Source organism: Chanos chanos, chromosome 9 (genome assembly GCF_902362185.1).
Source record: "Chanos chanos chromosome 9, fChaCha1.1, whole genome shotgun sequence".
NCBI classification, from domain to species: domain Eukaryota; kingdom Metazoa; phylum Chordata; class Actinopteri; order Gonorynchiformes; family Chanidae; genus Chanos; species Chanos chanos.
The window spans coordinates 11,558,631-11,578,355 of NC_044503.1; the positions used below are offsets into that span (position 1 = coordinate 11,558,631).

The 19,725-nt window shown below is 41.8% G+C and overlaps 1 protein-coding gene across 1 annotated transcript; it reads right to left on the reverse strand.

Moving 5' to 3' along the window:
* Nucleotides 1-652: 652 nt before the first annotated feature.
* LOC115820040 (uncharacterized) lies at nt 653-5,496 on the reverse strand. The gene is made up of 6 exons (XM_030783474.1): nt 5,363-5,496; nt 3,552-3,609; nt 3,292-3,325; nt 2,428-3,005; nt 1,318-1,452; nt 653-1,207 (listed from the first exon to the last, which is right to left on the reverse strand). The coding sequence occupies exons 1-6, from the start codon at nt 5,494-5,496 to the stop codon at nt 653-655; spliced, it is 1,494 nt and encodes a 497-aa protein (XP_030639334.1).
* Between the last annotated feature and the right edge of the window lie 14,229 nt (nt 5,497-19,725).

Here is a 19,725-nt window from a genome sequence, read left to right on the forward strand (position 1 = left end):
GGTCTACAATATGACCCACTCTCATACAGCCACATGGTGTCGATGATATTAAACACTTCATGGCTGCTCACTGAATGAGTTCAATGATTATCTCTTAAAAATGCACTAATACAGTAAAAGTCATAATTGGGGAAAAAATCAGTTGCGTCTCCATTTAAACTTCACAATATTAGTGTGTGCAATCCCACAATATTATTTGAAAACAAACAGTATTATTTTATATACATATATATATATATATATATATATATATATATATATATATATATATATATTCTGTCATAATTACGACAGATTTGCAGGACTCAGCTTTGTAATCCATGATAAATATACAGTGGCCTTGCAATATGGGGCATACCAAAGTGATATGTCATACCAAGTGACACAGTGACTTCCATGTTCATGACTTGAGCCTACTATTCTCCTAAGAACTGTCCCTCTTTCCTGATCTCCTGAACTCCGCACTCCAGTAAGGCAATGAGTGGGACTATGAGAAAATGTTGGTCTGACGTGTAAACAAGATATGTGAATGAGTGCAAGAAGAGCTCTCCTTTTTGTATCTGCTGTTTCTTTTTTTTTTTTCTTATACACACTGGGGATTGTGGGTATTTGGGGCATGTTGTTGTCTGATTGGGCTGAGGGGAAGGGACAGCTACAGGCCAGTAACATACATCTCCATACCATCATTAAAGGTGAAAATGGTGGTAGTACTGGAGGTGGCCGAGCCCTGCTTCAGGTCTGGGATGCTCTCGTAGAGGTTGTCCCCGGGCAGGAGCAGGGCTTTGGCTGGGAGGTGCTGCAACTTAGGCGTCTGCTGAGGAGGCGGAGGTGGTGGCGGCTGCTGCAAAGGCTGCTGGGGCTTCTTCTTCCTGGGCCGGAGTGTGGCACTAGCATTGGGAGGAGGCCTGTCGCGCTTCCAGCCTCCACCCCCTCCCCCTTCCATGGTCTCGTAAGCCAGGTCACACTCTTCTGTGCTGATGGCTTCATAGCAGTGGTCCTCCACGGAGCCAGGGGGCGCTCTGGTGCCTTTGCCCTCCTGAGGAGCCCACGTCTGAGGCTTGACCACCACGCTGAAGCCCCCATCGCGCTCCCGGTCACCACGCGCCAAGGTCCGATAGCCACTGTTTTCCCTGTTCGCTGGGGGAGACCCAGGCATGCCCCTCTTCTTCTTGCCGGGTTTGCACACTTTTGAGTACATCTCTGAAATCTATAGGACAATAAAACAATTAATGAAAAGCTGAACAGATACCACAAACATGTATTATGGAGCACAATACTGAGGAGGAGGAGGAGGAGGAAATTTAGACAAACACTCACCCCAGCTGCAGATGCCTGCATATTCTCTCCAGTTAGAGGGCCTATAGGGCCCATGTGCTTATGCTGTAGAATGATGTCATCATCTTCTGGAGGTTTCCATATATATTGTTCTCCATTTCCCATAAACACTGCCTCCTGATTGACCCAGAGATGAGATCATCAATTCAACCCTTTCAACATGTCTAAATACAATTTGTGAGAAACCGTTTGGAATGAGCCAATTTGGGCTTTGAACGACGGTCTTGCCATTTGTCCAATATGACGGCAACAGCGATACAATTTAAGACAAACTGCGAGCAATTATACCGTCATATCAGTACACAAAAGATATTAATTCGCTTAGCAAAGACATCGCAGCAGCTTCAATTGCGTGTTGCAGCAAGTGCACAATGTCGGGAGACCTTACTGTCTTCTAGACTATGCTCTGGAACACTGTATTTCAGCTTTTTGACCCTTGCTAATGGGTAACGCCATCTATAGCCATTCACTGGATCTAATAACACTGGAAATAATGTGTTTTCCCTGCCTTGACAACAGAGAGAGAACAGTAGCCTGACCCTTGCTGTGCAGTTTCAAGTTATTGAGATGCAGGAGAAATGAGGTAGGCAATGGGGTGTGGAGGCAAGCCATTTTTTAGAGAGGGGATTAGAGAGAGACAGAGTGTTTTTCATCGGATGTACCGCGTTTCACACATCTCCATCGAGAACGCCTCGTCATTGGCGGCTGTGACAGTAATGTTTGACTGATGGTATAATGAGGACTTTTTCACTTTGTTGAGGCTAACAGTCCTCGAATTTCTGCACATTGCGTCACCCTTATCGTACTGTGCATGAGCCGTGAGGGGAATACTAAGTGGACAAACCTTAGAACCTTTACTGGTGTAAGACCTTTCAAACATTTCCTTACAGGGTGGGATGCTTAAAATAGACTAAAACTAGAACAGATGAGTACAGACAAAGAGAGTGTATTTTTGTGCGTCAGAGAGTAATGGACTTAAACATCTTAAATTACTCATCAAATTTCAACATGAATAAAAAAAATCTTAATTTAACAGCATGACTGAAGCTACTGAGCAGATGAAGTATGGCTTTCTGGTTTGTCTCGGTGTACCTTGGGAAAAGAAGGCAGGTTGAAGGCCTCCACATTCTTGCGCGGGATCTTTTGGCTGTGCGGGTGTGGAGGGGGCGGGGCCGGGTGTGAAGGCGGGGCATGGCGAAGGTCACCGCTGCTGTGTCGCTGCTGCTGTCCCAGCCCTTCGTCCGTTTCCGTTCCGTTGTCCCTCTTCTGAGCAGCTTTGTCCACCTTCCGGACCTTTCTGATGCACGCGTACTCTGCAGTCTCTGGCGGACCAGGTGGGCCTACTACCTGGGGAATCGTCTCAGGTTCGGGAATCCCGCCCTCCACTCCGTCGCCGTCTGGGTCAGGAGGAGCAGGTGTGTTGGCGGGGACAGCCGGAGGAGCGGGCGTGTCTGTTTCTCCTGCCCTGCCCCCTACCATGGCATACAGTGCGTCATCGGGGCAACGGGTGGGAGAGGAACGACGACCCACCTCAGAGTAGGTGTGTTCTCCATCTTCTCCAGAGGGGATCTGGGGCAGCTGACGGCCTTGGGAACGCAGGTCTGAGTTAGAGCGTCGGCTCGGCAGGAGAAGCAGATCCATGCTGGCAGGACGGTTCTTCTTAGACGCTTCTGAGAGGGCCGTGAAGAGAACACAAATTACTCATCATGAATTAGAACCTCAGGAGCTTTTACTGGTCAGAAAGCAAACCACATGCAGTGGCAGCGACAATGAATTTACTTACAATATCATAAAGGTCTAATATATCAATCTGTAGGACTCCCCATCTTTCCACTAAATTCAGCTTGGTAATAGAGGACGTACATGAGGCTTTGGAGCAGGGTAGGATCATATTATACTCACTCTTGCCATTGCAATTCAGCCTGTTCATCTCATGCAGTTTGGTGTCTGACTTGCTAATGGAGCGCAGTTTTGACTGCCGAAGTATGCCCTAAAACACACAGAGAACCTCGACTGGATTAGCCCGGCACCGCACGGCGACTGTACTGGGATATTATTCAGCTAATGGAACCTAATGGAGATTATTTTGTTATAATACCAAGGTATGAGTTTACTTGAATAGCACACAAAGATACCGAAAGAGGGAAATGGAGACTTCAGTGGGTTTTTGGCTGGAATTGGACAACATGCAGAGAAAGCGCTGAAAAGATCCTCACCATATCCATAAGCCTGTGTTTTCCACCTTCACCAGAACCATTGTGAGACTTTCCCTTCCTGGGAAAGCAAATAAAAGTGGTCATACTTCCATCTTCAGTACTTGCAGTAACAAAAACAACAAAAAGAAATCACATTAAAAAGGAACAATTCTTAGATACCGAAGGTTAATATTCAGATTAAAATGGGGTTTACATGCAATATTCAGTCAGAACAGAACAGATTAGAATAGGCCAGACAAGGTGATATCCAGGAGGTCCGTGTTAGATGAAATATAAAAATATATGGAATTTTATGATTGATTTGCTGTGACTTTCTGGGGAAAGATTAACATAAAGAGGAGAGAAAACACAGAGATCCCCATGGTTTCGACAGCATTTACGGTTCCTGTAAAACTCAACCGTCTCTGATGTAGGCTTGACGAGCCCAAGGCATCTTCTCCAGGAACGTTTTCTGCAGCTAAGATTCCTTTACCTCAGGCCATGGCAATTACTTATTTTCAAAACTGTCTTTGAGCAGAAATATATTGACTCTCACCAAATGCATCAGTCTGCAGCAGTCTTGGAATTCCCCCGCACCAGTTATATAAGACTTCAACACAACCCCTGGAAATCTTCAATTATTTATGTCTAAACATAAAAAGACTTGCTTCCTTCTAAATGACTAATGCCAGACAATATTTTAATGCTTCATGCAATGGTAAAAGAAATTTATCACGTAATTATCGCTAAAATTAATATTTTAAATGTCTTTTGATATATATATATATATATATATACAGGAAATCCATGTAAATGAAAGTAAATACTTGGATGGGATAGACCACTACAATACAAAACTGAAAGACTGAAACAAGCAAATTCACTTTTTTTGAGCGGGAAACAGAAATACATTACTCCAGAGCAATCGAAAATCTAAAAGGTGTTTTATTATTCTCACGTTATCATTCCCTTTAGCAACAACACAAAAAAAGATAAGACACTAGGGAAAGGAGAAAAAAAAAAAAGAAACAGTGAAATATGTATTGCCACCCCTTTTTTGAACAGTCAGTTCATCTTTCTCCTGGAAGCAGAGAAAGCGGGTTCTTCATATGCAATGTATTCCCCTCGTCCTCCCACGGCAAATGTATGATTTGCGCTGACAAAAAAATGTGGCATTAGTATTCATTCTGGGTCCTCACCGCACTCCACTGGTGTGGGCAGAGCAAGGGGAAGGAAAAAAAAAAAAAAAGCCAGACATGGGAAGAGAAATCAAGCCCCTTCCTGTTAAAACATTAACTGACCTGTCAAAAAAAAAAAAAAAAGAATGACATTCCAAAAGAACTGCGTTATCGTTTTAACGTACGAAACAAACAGGAAAGACAAACGGTGTCATTTATGCTGAAGCTCCAAATGCATTGGAATAAGAGAGACAAGCTTCAGCCTTTGGCATTCATCTAGCCACCAAGTCACAGGGCTACCTGTGAAACCCTGAGCACAGACTTAAACCCTGACCTAACGCCACATCAGTCGCGGCAGTGATGTGACAGACCTAAACTGGCCAAAGACCAAAAGGACTCTTTGTAAACACAACAACTCTAAAGAACAAAGAAACGGGCTTGGTCTGAAAATGAGTGTCTGATTGGTTGACTTTTCACAACCTTTCACAACTGTTGAAACACTGACTCAGGGACTGGAAAAATACCCGAAGAGCTGCATTTATACTGCAACAACAATTCGTTTATCTCAGGGGAGAGAAGGGGCGGAGATTCTGAAGGAGTTACGGCGAAGCGGCGCAGGTTGGAAACGGGGAGGGGTCTACATCTACGTCTCACCTCTGGCATCCCACACAGAGCACGACGATGAGGATGGTGACGACGAAGGCCGAGGCAGCCGCGATGGCCCCCAGCAGCAGGACCTTGCCGTAGGGAGGAGCAGTGAAGTTCACCCCGTCCTGCATCGAGGCCATGTGGGAGTGCTGACACACACTTTCTCTCTCTCTCTCTCTCTCTCTTTCTCTCACTCTCTCTCTCTGTCTCTCTCTCTCTCTCTCACACACACACACTATCAGTTACAGACAAAATAAGACCTACAGGAGAGGAGAGAAAAACAAAATAAAGTTATTCTTCATTTTTCTTTAATGATTATCCAAAAAGTCTCATGTTTAGTTGGCTGTACACAAAAACAACGCACCCATACAGAAATAGATGAATCCACTCCTTCTCTTTTTCCCACCCTCCCTATCTCCCATTTGGCAGCCAACACTGTGAATATGGACAGTGAATAAAGAAAGGAGCGTATGTGTGTGAGAGGAGGGGAAATCCCAGCACTCACACACGTACACACACACACACACACACACACACACACACACACATATATATATATATATATATATATATATATTCATTCATTCTCTCCTCCTTTATGTCATGTTCTCTCCGCAGGCAGCCACCCTCCGGCTCTTTCTCTCATCCTTGGCGAGCACTGGTTAGGGGCCATTTTTGATCTTTTCTTGCAGACAGACTCACTCACCAGGTACCATACCTGCCCACCATAGCTGAAAGAGCTCCGACAACGCCTGCAATATACAGTGACGTAAATGCTTTGCAGTTTCTCTTAAAGACAAAGACGGCCTGACACCACTGTAATTGGTTTTTACTTGAAGAAGACAACAGAGGCACATCCATCGCTTTATTAGGGCACCTTTTAACCCGTTTGTGTTATCAGGACGTGCGTCATTCATGCAGAAATGCTCCCCTTGAGTTTAATCCTCCTCCATCCTATTCTTCCCACTCGCTACCGCCGTGATGCCCTTGAGCTGCCAGTGACCCAGACACACAACCCCACCCCCCACCCCCACCCCACCCACGCCTTAATGCCACCCCCACCCACCGACCCAACCTCAACCTCACTCCTCCCCTCAACCCAAGCCACTCCCAAACACCCATATTCTCACAGGAGACCTCGAGGGACAGCTGAATAGGATGACAGACCCATTCTAATGTGGATTCCCCCATGACGGTCTCTCTCTAATACACACAGGACGTGTGTAAGTGGTGTCTCTCACAATACCTCTATTGCCCCCTTTGCTTGTTTGTTAGCAACACACAGTCCAGCAAGATGTTGAATAGCACGCTTTTCTTTCTATTTCGAATGCAAGTCTAAAAGCCCAATTAAGCTACATATCTTGTCTCAGACGCGTCTGCTGACTAATTGACTGCGACAATCATTTATCACAGTGACAAATCACATGTATATTATTAAAGCTTATATGACAGGCATTCAAATAGTATGACATGTCTGATTGTTTGTTTGTTTGTAACGGTCACATTTGGCTTTATGCAAATAAGGCAAAATAAAAAATGAGCATGTTTTTAATTATTGGCAGTGGATTACTCTGGTATAAAGGGGAGCAGTGACTCACAGCAAGGGATAAAAATACCTCAGCGCACAGGCAACATTTGGCGCAATGAAGTACCGGGAAAAAAAAAAAAAAAGACGCGCACACTCACACACACACACACACACACAAACACACACACACAGGGAAAGGAATCAAACATTAAGAAATGTTCATTCTTTTTCATTATTTTTTTTTCCCTTTCTGTTTTTCCATCAGAACTTTTTTTTTTTTTTTTGGGAAAATTCAAGTAAGAAGGAAGCTCTTGTTAGTTTGATGTGATTTTTGCCACTAGGGAAAATACACAAGACTTGAATTGTAACCAAAATGCCTTGGGCGTCGTAAGCACCTACCGAACTACAAAAGAAGAATGAATTTACATATAGTCTCTACTCTGCAACATTAACAAGCTCATCCATCTCAGAGCTGCAACTGTTAACACATATAATATGTCACCTGTATGGCAACTCCCAGAGTAAGATGAAGCTAATAGCACTTACCGTAGACTTAGTGATGCATTTGAGGAGAGAATCAACAATAAATCTATTCAACGCAAATCAAAACAGGGCGTTGTGATACGGTGATAACGATGCAGTAATAAAACATCCATCATACAAGTTTCGAGTCTTCATCTCTATCTGTATCCATAGCACCCGCAGGTTGATGTTTTTCTCTGTTTCCCCATCACAAGAGGGTCACAGAGAAAGATTTGGGCAATTCTTCCTCCACAGAAAAAGATTTTCTTGACTAAAGCGGCTGCCCTACTGAGGTGATTTAGTACACACAAACTGATAAGCGTTTTGGGTTCTGATAAGTTCAACCTTCTTTCAGAGCTACATCTTTGTATCACGTACCTGTCTGTGAAAACCTAGCAACAAACACTAAAACAGCCCCTAAAAAAAGGCTTTCTGTAACTGACAACCCACCAAAGCTTAATTTAGGTTTATGTTTTGTAATGACATGCAGGTCCAAACCCTACAGTCTCAACAAACCATTTAACATTCTACGAACCTGGCTGCCCAACAACCAGGACCAAATGTTCATCATTTCAGCCGTATTTCATGTGGTTCTGACACCTAAATAAATCACTCCATCGCAGCTTTCCGGCTACCAGTTTCTAAACACAACTCACACTGAGGATGCTGTCTGGTTATAATAATTAGGTTACATGTCTTGCCTTTTAAATGATCCTCTTTTTGTCAACATCCCTCTCTCTCTCTCTCTCTCTGACAAAGAGTGTGCATTTCGCTCTCCTCCACCCTTCTCCTCCCTCATAAACAGTTTGCCCTTTCTCTCTTGCAGAGATTCTAATTCTCTTTAATTATCTGTTTTACTATAACATTTCCAGAGCACCTGTGGGGCTGTGAAGGAGACAAGGCTGTTCTGGACACTGAACACAGTCTGAATCCTGCCACAATCCATTTCCTCCCTGAAATGGTTTTCGTATTCTCCACACATAGGTATATAAACACAGAAAAATATTTCTCCTGCCATTAAGGAAGGGCCCATGTTGGAAAATATTTACCTCAGAATATTGGGGGTTTTTTGGGGGTTTTTTTAGGGTAAGTAAGCTATGTTTGATTTATTAACATTATATATGTTATCTTTTTTCCCCCACACACACTGCAAACTCCGGGCACGATGACAATATTTCTGCAACTTCGAGGCAAAGACACTGGCTTCCCTATACTGGCAGAACAGCAGTGTCGTAATGATGAGGATCATAAAATTAATCACCATGACCGCTTTCATTACCACAGTGCAGTGCAACTTCACTGCATTTAGACACCAGTAGATCTGAAGAAAAAAAATATATATATATATCAGCAGGTTTTTTTGTTTTTGTTTTCCATGTGGCAAATTTGTGACAGAGAGCCAAGCACTTGGAGACAATAAGCGTGCCGTATTCTGTTCACGATCGCCCGGGGACATATGTAGAAATCTCCATCAGGCCTGACTCCAGTGTGAGAGCGCTATTAGCTAGAGTCCAGATGGAGGCTGATGTGGCAAGATCAGTAAAGTGTGTTCATGTTGATAGGAATCCAGTTTTACTACTCTCTATGAGTCAGATTGCTGTCAGCACTGCCTAGACATTATCAGTCTCGAAATCCAACGCCGTGTGTCACTCTCGTTGTTAGCAGTTGTCTTCATCAGTACTGCCAGTTTTTCAGGCGTCAACGCTGATAAAACTGTGTGTCAGATATTTGAAAAAAAAAACAACAAAAAACAAACAAAAAAACACATTCTAAGATGTGCATATTAAGATCTGGAATACATTTTAAAATAGACAGGATCTTACTTCAGAAATTACTGACAAAATCTCTGGACAGAGTACCTCACAGCCGTGTGCGGGAATATGAAGTAGCGACTGTTAAGATTCCAATGCAGCCTGGTAGAGTTTCGATCAATACACGTAGAATATTCGCGCCGTGCAAATTAAATGGGAGGTGGGGTCCTCACTCCTATTTCTTACTGCTGCTTTCAGCTGCCTTAACAAGCACAGACTGCTTTTAGCTTAAGTACCGACTGTGCTTGACAGACGAATGATTCCCTTGCTGATAAATATTAATTTCATTTTTACTGCTGAATCATTTTGCACATTTGTTAAGTGGCATACTCAACCCACCGCGCTTTGTCCGAATAGATTTGGGAAAGTGGCTAAGGCAAATGAAAAGAGGGCCAGCCGAAGGCCGTCAGGATACATCCTTCAAAAAACAGCCAGAGGCATTCACGTCCATAGCGAGCACAGTCAAACCAAAAATTAATGTCTTTTTAGGTCGGAACATGTTCCTGTAATACATGCTGTTTGTAAAAAGCCTATATTAAAATACCTTCTATACATTTTTTTTTCAGATGACAAACCTCTCATTGCTGTGTAGCACAACTCCGGAAGTTTCAAGTTTTATTGTCATTTACTAGATAACAATGTGGACATCATTATCAGCAATGAAATTCTTGGGCTCCGGGCCAGCTCAACTTGCAAGTGTAGCAGTTAAATAATACTAATGAAAGAACAATAAAAGGTAAATACAGGGGTAATATAAGGAGGTATATAAGGGAATATATATGTACATGTGCAATAAATAGAATGTACAGAACCGTAGAAATATAAAAATATAAGAGATATAAGAGTATAGGAGTATAAGAGTGTGTAGTGGGTGAACAGTCCTGAGTGGAATGGTCTTCAAGTGCATGTGCAACAGCATGTGCAACAGCATAGACAGTTGTGATGTACACAGTATCGGATTGGGTAGATGAACAGTGCAATATTGAAATAGAAGTGAGACACAAAAAAAAAACCTCTCGCTTGAGTAACATCTGTCTTTCTCCAGTCTTCAAGCAGTGCAAACACGCACTGCTACTGCAACACGTCTAAAGTCAGAAGGCCTAAGAATTGTAACCAGACTGAGGGGTAGAGTGAGTGAGTGTGTCAAACTGTTCAAAAACAGCCCACAGATAAACAGGCTCAGAAGGTGAATCCAAACGGGCATGGCCATCCGACATTCTGAATTCTGACACACGCCTTCTGTTTCAGAACTTTGTCCACTCACAACTACGGCCGGCAGCCGAGAGAAGGAAAAGAAAGGGAGAGGGATGAGAAGAAAAGGGGACACAGCAGAGTGCATGAGTGGGTGGTAGGTGTCAGGTGCTTGTGTTGTCGGTCGTGAGAGGTTATCTTTCCAGAACATGATGTCCCTTTCACCCCCCTCCTTGTTTTACTGTCTTCTTTTCTGTTTTACAGTCTCTCATCTTCTCCTAAAACTTTCACCCACATCATCTTTAATCTCTCTCTCTCTCTCTCTCTCTCTCTCTCTCTCTCTCTCTCTCTCTCTCTCTCTCTTTGATGCTGTGTCATTAATTCTTTACATGTGGGTCTCCCTTGCTGTCTATTATTACATCTGTTCTCTTGAGGTGTGTACACCCACCTCTCACACGACATGTTCAATCAAGAGACACCTTAGCACTGCCGGGACTCCTTCGCCCCCTAAGCAGACATTTCCAATAACACACCAAGAACAAACCTGTCCAATCATTGCACATCTATCAACTCCTCCACAAAATGAGCCCCCCCCCCCCCCCCCCCCCCCCCCCAACACATCCGATCCATTCACCTCTAATATCAATAAAGAAGTTCAACGACCCCTCAAACTTTCATTCTGATAGAGCTCTCCTCCGGACCCCCTCACAGCGCCTCTCCTTAGACGAATGAAGGAGAATATGAAGGACGGGGACTTTAGTTGATTTGTCATTGTACAGGGAATCAGGTTCTCCATTCCCAAACACCACTGCCTTCTTTTCATATCAAAGTTTCTTTATGAAAAATACCCTGCCTAAACACCTGTCTGTGAGTAACAGATGTTTCAGACAAAGGACAGAAACCCCATTCAGAGATCCAACCTATCATCCCAGGCAAATGTGTAATCCCCTGGTATCTAGGACTCCTTCAGTGTCATAAAAACTGATGAGATGATGATAAACAGTAGCCATATGGCTAGGCCACTCAGAGAACAAAAGGTGACGCATTATAAACCAATTGACCTACACTCGCCAAGCAGGAAAATCCGATATAGCCTATCCCAAAATAGTCAAGACCTGTGATGCTCCACTGGGCACAGATTGGCAAACCAGTGGAAACTCACACAGCTTGCCAGATATTCTCTCTCTCTTACTGTGTACAGGTATTTCATCCATTTCAACAAGTTAAAGGTATAACGTAAAATTTCCTAAGCTATTATTGTAATTGGAACAGTTTGGCAAGCATTTTATCACCAGTTTCATCATGAGCTCCACATGTATAATGATATCCCCTTCATACGTTTTCTCATGTAATCTAGCATCTTTTGCTAAATAATGGAAAAAGTATTTATAAGCACTAAGCATTTCATTTTCATCTGGTGAAATATTCAAATCATCTGAACATTTACAGTAATGTAACTTATGTTACTTATTTATGCACTTGGAAAGGGAAACACATCACAAACGAGGACTCCCATTAGCTCTCCAAATTAAAAACTGGAGCCATTGTTTCCCATCAATAGGTTTTGACTGACTATAGATAGATATGACCCTTCTGAAAACTGTCACCTATGATCAAATTGTCTTAATAAGTACAAAAGACATTTTTTTTTATTTGCTGAATTATTCATTTAGCTGTAAAACCAGGTAACTTTATTAACCTTAGGTATACTCCGGACATATTACAAAACAGACAGATTACAAAACATACTCTTTTTCAAAATCACATTTTTTTACTCAGTTTTAATTGTGAAAGTAGGCAACACCTACGGCACACCTGTTCAAATAATTGCAAAAAGCTTTGAATATTTTGGTATCCTATGCGTCAGATGAACAAGAAACTATTTTTTTAGCCATCTTTATATCCCTTTAGTTCTGATGTCTTACGTAATCAAGAGAGCTTAATGCTTAACTACGGTTGCGCTATTTTCCAAGAGGGACCTTACACGCTGTTCAAACTGTAACTATTTTTGTTCAGTCCCTTTAATGGCCAAGCAATACTTTTGAAAGGTGATGATTAAAAACTAATAAGCATGTCACATTCTCTTACTTAGAATTTTCAGTGCAACTATTACTGTTTAATTCTGCTCTTCTCTCACAGAGCAGACAATTAACACATTTCAGCTCGAAACACAGTAAAAATCTTTTGGCTCAACCTTCCTGTGGTAGCACGCAACTGAGTTCACTTTCATATGATATTAATGCTAAAAATACAGATTAGATGAGTTTACATATTATTTTCACCTTCTTGCAGATGCTAAAAACAACTCAAATCAACCACACAGGTGACATTACACATTAAATAGACCACTAACTTAATGTGTCTGTAATACAGACATGCCAACTTAGTGGTTCACTTAATGTTTAATGTTACATTATCACAAGAAAAAAACTGAATCAATAAAGTAACAATACCACCATGGTCCTTGAAGTGGTTCTTGGTACTCATTTTGCATACAGAGATGTGTTGTCTTAAACCTATTCTCTGTGCTCTTTTGTAACTCGCTTCGGACTAAGGCATCTGTCAAATGACTGGACTGAATGTAATGTAAATGCAAATGCAAGTCACTCCTGGGAAGTCAGAAATATAGTCAAATCTGACACAAATCTGATGTGTGTATATGGTCAAGCTGACATACACCTGATGTGTGTATATAGTCAAGGTGAAACACACCTGATGTGTGTATATAGTGAAGGTGAAACACACCTGATGTGTGTATATAGTGAAGGTGAAACACACCTGATGTGTGTATATAATCAAGGTGACACACACCCGATGTGTGTATCACATAGTTTGGCAGTCATACACTTACAGTTACCATATCAACACATTCAGTCAAATAAAAATGAACTTTTCAATGTTTATACTTTTTAAAAGATATCTCCTCCCTGTATTAGCTTGAGTCATTAAATGTTGGAGAACTAAATCAGCCCTGTGAATTCAGAGCTTAACGGTTAAGCATTACTCCAGCTGTGAGTCTGTGGATCTGCAACCTTTTGACATGAGTTCTCTCATGGGAGACCAAGGCTGGGCTTAGTGGAGGGAGTTCAGTGATGGATGAAGAGTAATGTCCTTGTCTTCCCTTAGGAAACTGCAGTGATACGGTACTTACACAGCTAACAGTCCTTACCACCATCTTAAAACTTAAACACCTCTGTATTTCTAACATTGTTTCCCCTGCACCCCCCAGCCACCTACCTACTAACCCACCCATACCCGCACCCACACACATATACATTCAAAAAGTAATTAACAACTTGAATGTATGTTCATGTGAAAACGGTTTCCCAGTGGCATTTTGCTTTGAATTGCGGCGTGAATTTGTGAAATTCTACTATAAGGTGTATATGTGTATCTATGGGGTAATCAAAAATGTTGCAGAAGAATATGGGCTATTTCCTTAATGACACACAAGTCACATCCACATCATAATGAAGTGCAGACTGTAAGATGAAAATATAAAGCAGTGTTTGCATAGAGCTCTGCAAGTATTCCCTGAACATGCATCAAAATGTGGTGTAAAATATTTAAGCCCTTTAAATAGCAAGTGGAATGAGATTCATTTAAAATTTACAAAACACATTTTATATAAAGTTGAATCCCCGACTCTGCCCCCACGAAGACAAAACAAAATATAATCGCACCAAAAGTGAATTGTGAAAATTCTGTTTTATCCAACAGTCCCTCAAGCTATCCTATTTATATGATAATAGGGGTTCTTCTGCCAAAACTGATCTCTCCATACAAGTAATCACACACCTGCAGTTGTAGGCTAGATCACACTTCAGATGGATATATCACAAACATCTGTCCTGTGACATTCTGCTCCTATATATAATACAGCACCTCTACAAACTCAAGAACATGTCGATGATGGAAAAAAAGTCACATCAACATTTTCGAGATGGAACATGCAACAAAATGTTGAGAATGCAAAAAATGCATTTATGATTTTATTATATTTTTCTCTGAAATTAGTGGGCCGAAGTACCAGAGCTGAATTTGTCAAGTGTTGATTATTCACTGCTGCAAACACTGCTCCCTGGTGGCACCAAAGCTGCAATTGCAAATGCATCAAACATCAAAACACTAATACCCCTAGTGCCAACCCCCCACCCTCACCCCCCCGAAATACATCCAAACATGTCCAAATGAAAGTAAATAGGGTCACCAGCACATGAATAATGTTGTGCATTTGGAGCAGATAAATTCCTTTTCTTTTGTGTGTGCCAATCACATCTTTAAGGATCTTTTACAGTGAATATGTGGATGTCACTTCATCTGGGTGAAGAAAAAAAAAAGAGAAAAAAAATCAGATCATGTCACAGTGACAGGCACCCCACTCATGTCAGGTGACCTCCTTCCCTTTCCTGCCAATTAGAGTCCCCGGGTGAGTGAAAGGGAGAGCAGGAGAGGGAGATGGGGGACTGCCATGTTTTAATTACTGAGAAGCCCTAGATTTAGACTCAGCAAAACTGGCACACCCCCACCCCCCTCCAACCCCCAAGACACGACTTTCTCCCTTCGGTCTCCATCACACTTTCCTGTTTTCATCCAAACTCTTCAATCTCATTCTCTCATTCCCCCCATAGCTTTCTGTAATACTGGTGGGTGTGAAGGAGAAGCACAGTCTCCTTCATGAAAAGGGAGTAGAAATCACTGCAATAAAATGCAACAATGCAGAAGTAAAAAGAAAAAAAAAACACACACTCACACACACACAAAAAATTTGTGTGTGTGTGTGACAGTAACGTTTAAAATCTTTGTAAATTCAGACTCAGCCAGTCAGCTTTCTTTCTTATCAAACGTTTCAAATGTTAAATGATTTGGAAACTCTCTTGTAGTTAAACACAATTTTAGTAAAAAAAAAAAAAAAATGTGGTACCCAAAAACAGAAACAGAAAAATGCTGTGTGAATACATTAGCAATACAGAGTAAATAGACCATTACTGCCTGTAAAAGCAGACCCCAACTTTGGTTTAAGCATTCACTCATTGCTGTGTCTAAAACTGTTCATTAACACGTAGTTGTTCCACCATCAAAGATAATGGAGCACAGTATCTTGTTCTCCTTAGCAGATTTCGCTGTGCTCGTTCTTTATACCACAAATCCAGATGGCTTCGGGCTAAAGCAATGATGTATGCCCCACCAGCCCAAAACCCTGAGTATCAAAGGCAAAAACTCTCATTTTAGTTGAGAGTTTCCGTAAAAGAGTTGCTGAAAGACGTGTTGAGACGAGTTGCTTCGTGTCGAGAGGAACAGAGGAATTCTCTAGAATGCATCTATTACAGTGTTTCCTTGAATTTCATCAACACAGGCAGAACTTCACTAAAGTCGGCTGGGCCCTTATCACCTCTCTGCAGATGCCTGCAGAACCTCAGAAATCTATGGGACAAGGTCAGGAGTTTGTGTTTACTTGTTGAGACTTAACAGGAGAAGCATCAGGTTTAAGCACATCTGAGGCAGAGATGTATGCTGGGGCGACTGGATCTCAAGCCAAAGTGTATGAAAAACTGCTCACGCCAAAAAAAGGATTTACTGATGCACAGCAGGTTTCAGAATTGACGTTTATTGACAAAATTCTACAGAATTTGGTTTATAAATGCAGATAGCTATGTAAAACCAATTCTTTAAGATTTTAGCAGCGGCCTTTCCCAGAGTACACTTTCCTCTCTGCTTCATATAATTGTGCTTCATCTCTGTTATGGTCTCGTATTCAGTTTCTGCAGACAGCTCTATCTCATGCTGAGCAGGCCAAGGGCTCACCGGGCTGTAACTTTACCTCAGAAATTTGATAATGTTTATTCGGTTGTAAATAAACTTGAGCAAAATCAGTCATTTTTGCAAAACATTCCCAACAACTTTTTTTTTTTTTTTTTCAAAATCTCTATCTAAACTGGTGATTTAAGTGAGAATCCTTCCTGAAGGAGCATCTTTGTCCATAAAATTAGACCACCTGGATGGCTTGTTAACACTAATTTGTAATGGGCAGAACTGCAAAGCACCATGGGAAATAAGAATAAACTGTATTTTCTTGTGATTCTGAATTGTATTGGGGGGTGTTGATGGGATGAGAGCTATCCGCCCTTATTACTCCTTTGAAGCAGAGTCTGACTTCTGTCTAGGCATCTATTCCCACTGGAGACCACCAGGGCAAAGAACACATAATCACAAACCAAAACAGTCTGGTCCAAAAAACTGCAACCCTCACCACAGTGAATAATGTTTTTGTGTCATTCCATCTGAGATTTAAAGCAAGCATTGAGAATTTGAATACTGTCGCAAATACAACACTCGCGGGATCTCAGTGAGCGATATTAGGAACAGTTGTCTGCGCTCTAGTTTTATGCAGCAAAGAATATAATATAGTTCTCACAATGCCATTACAATTTTATTATTGTAAGCAGCAGTCTATTCATTTATATCTTTCCTTGTAGCTATCACTGGCAGATACATGATCACAAAACCCTGACTAATGCACACTCTTGTTTCCTAGGCTCTGGATAGTCTGAAAATACCATGTGAAATCGTAATTTCATACACTTGATTGTGTACTTACAGCAGTATGTAACTCTCTAAGGCAGACTGTAATTAGTATAATCAGCTGTCTTCTTAGTACATGGTCTTTTTAAATCTTAAAATGTCATCAAAACAGGAAATCGCATATTTCTCAGGTTTTGCTGAATAGTAATGTGAAATGCTCAAACTTTCAGTTAATGTGTCTCAGAAATTATGCATTTTTTTTTCATAAAAGAGCAATCCCTGATTACCTTTCAATGACAATCAAAATAAGTGAGGAAACATGACTCACTGATAGACTGACAACGGCTCTCTCTGCATCCACATGAAACTCCGGCAGCATACTTATTAATCTCTTTATATGACCAAATACTGTCCTTGTCTCTGTTACAAAGCAAAAGAAAAACAAGATGGGGAAACCTTGTGACAGTGGCTTTACAAGTAACCCTGCAATGAAATGTAGACATGCACACAGAACTGCTTTATTACTGACCTTTGTAAATGCCCTCTCTAATTGGAATCGGGGTGGGGTGCAGAGGACAACTCTTGGCTTCGTCCAATTCCCATGGTCTGGCATACATCGGTTTCAGTCCTGGCCAATCAGCTAGATGGCTGTGTCACTGAGCAGCCTGGACCCACTCAACACTGAACACATTCAGTCACACAACTCTAAAGCATATATGTGGACTGCACACAGATACACACATACACACTGAGCATGTGCTGCACTGTATAAACTGAACTGAAATGGGTGGAGAGCAAAACACCTAAGGCCATGCATCTTTGCTGACTGGATCCTAAGGCCCTTCATCTACCGTAGCCCACAACACATCGGGCTAGTGACAGGTATCAGCAATCTTTAATGTACTTTAAACAGTTCAGCAGCTTGTCTATGCATTGTTCAACGCCAACCCAAGACATACGCAGACGTTCAAGTTCAAGAAAGGTGTAATACATCCTCCATAGATTATTAAGTGTCTCTGTAAGTTGTCCTAGGTACTTAATGCTTAATCATTACAAGCTTCCTTTATTCTTTTATGGCGCTTTTACATTTCGCAAACATCGCTGACAGTTTGGACTGCGGATATTCAATCATACGCAGACAACAGGTTAGAGACAAAACGGCATAATGCATACGTCGTCTCTGACAGCCAAACCCCTATTTGTATGTGCTGGAGAATGGGGCACGCGGGATTCGAAGGAATCCTGTTCAAAGACATCGTCAGTTAAAAAACAGAAAACATTTAGCAGTCCATTGTTTTCTGGGCACGTATGTAAAACGTAATAGCTTGCAGCGGGCGACCTCTTATTTAGAACGAGAAATTCGTTACTCCCGTGGGTATTGTCCCACCAATCATCAAAGCACTCCGCAAATAATCTCCCTAGATCAAAGGAGCACACGCAGTGCGTCCCTAGGGCCAGCAACCAACGCACAAGGCAAAGGTTTCCACCTCTTTCCTTTTTAATTGGACTTGGAGGCAAGTGAATGACCACTAATGGTGTCGGTGTTGTGTTAATTGATTCCGTGATTCAAAGTATTGACTTGAATACCAAACAGCGTTCTTCTAAATTGAGCGGGGAAAGGCCATTTTCTATTTTTCTCGCCTATAATTACATCAAAGTCATCTGGTGAATCGGCTAATTAACCGTCGTATCACAAAGGGGAATGCGGATACATTGTGGCTGTTGCGCACGTGTCGGCAGTCTTCAATGCAACCTCACTGAGGGGTTTCGTACGATGAAGGTACCAAATGGTACATACACTGTGCACTAATCAATAAACACAATCAAAATCAGAGAGGGACAAACTATTTTTAAATACGTAAACCGTGTCCACGACCCACTTAATCTAATAAGTGTGACAAAACGGGAGAGGTATTTTCTGGCAAAGAAGGAGAGAGAGAAACATGCTTAAGGCAAAACCTTGCGCCAGGGGGTCGTACTCACTCAGCTCAGAGATTCAGGGGGCGCGACGCCGCGCAGCATCCACCTCGCTGGGTTTCTCTGGGGCTGAATTTCTGATCCCGGTTGAACTCCGCAACTCCGCAAGCATAATCAATTATCGGTATTAAGTTCGGAATCGCATGTGACAGAGAACATGCGCGCCGCATGGCATTTGACATCCTCTTTATAACCCTTGACGACTCCCTTCCTCCCTAGACATTCTGCTCCCCTTGCAAGGCGAAGCAGTCGTCAAGGCGTTTGAGTTCTATTCTTCGCTGCGACTCGGTTTTAATTTTAAACCGTCAGATTTGCTTCCTCTGAATCTCAAGCCCTCTCCATCTCTCTACCCATCCTCTTGCATCGGTGAAGTACCATGTGACAGAACGATGCCCAACCATTCCTCTGGCATCTGGCTTTTGCGTCTGGCGCCACCAAATGGAGTATATAAGAACATAGATAATTAAGAATAAACAGATGTAGGTATGAATAGTCATTGAGTTAATATGAATAAACATATGGTGACTAATAGTTATGACGGTTTTTTTCCATGAGGGTTTTTATTAAGTGTATCCTAATTTGGAACATTTCTCTAGGGATCGACGAAGGACAACTTTATAGGGCAATATTTACTGTAGCAGAATTTCAATGAATAGATGCGTCCTCGTCAGTAATTAGCGAAGCTGATTTTTCTGTGTTTTTCAAATGACATCAGATGGTAACAGTGTGGTACGTTTCTTTCTTTTTCCTTATAGTTAATAATAATTAACAATTCAAGTAACTCATACATAATAGGACATCTGTAATAATCGGGCACG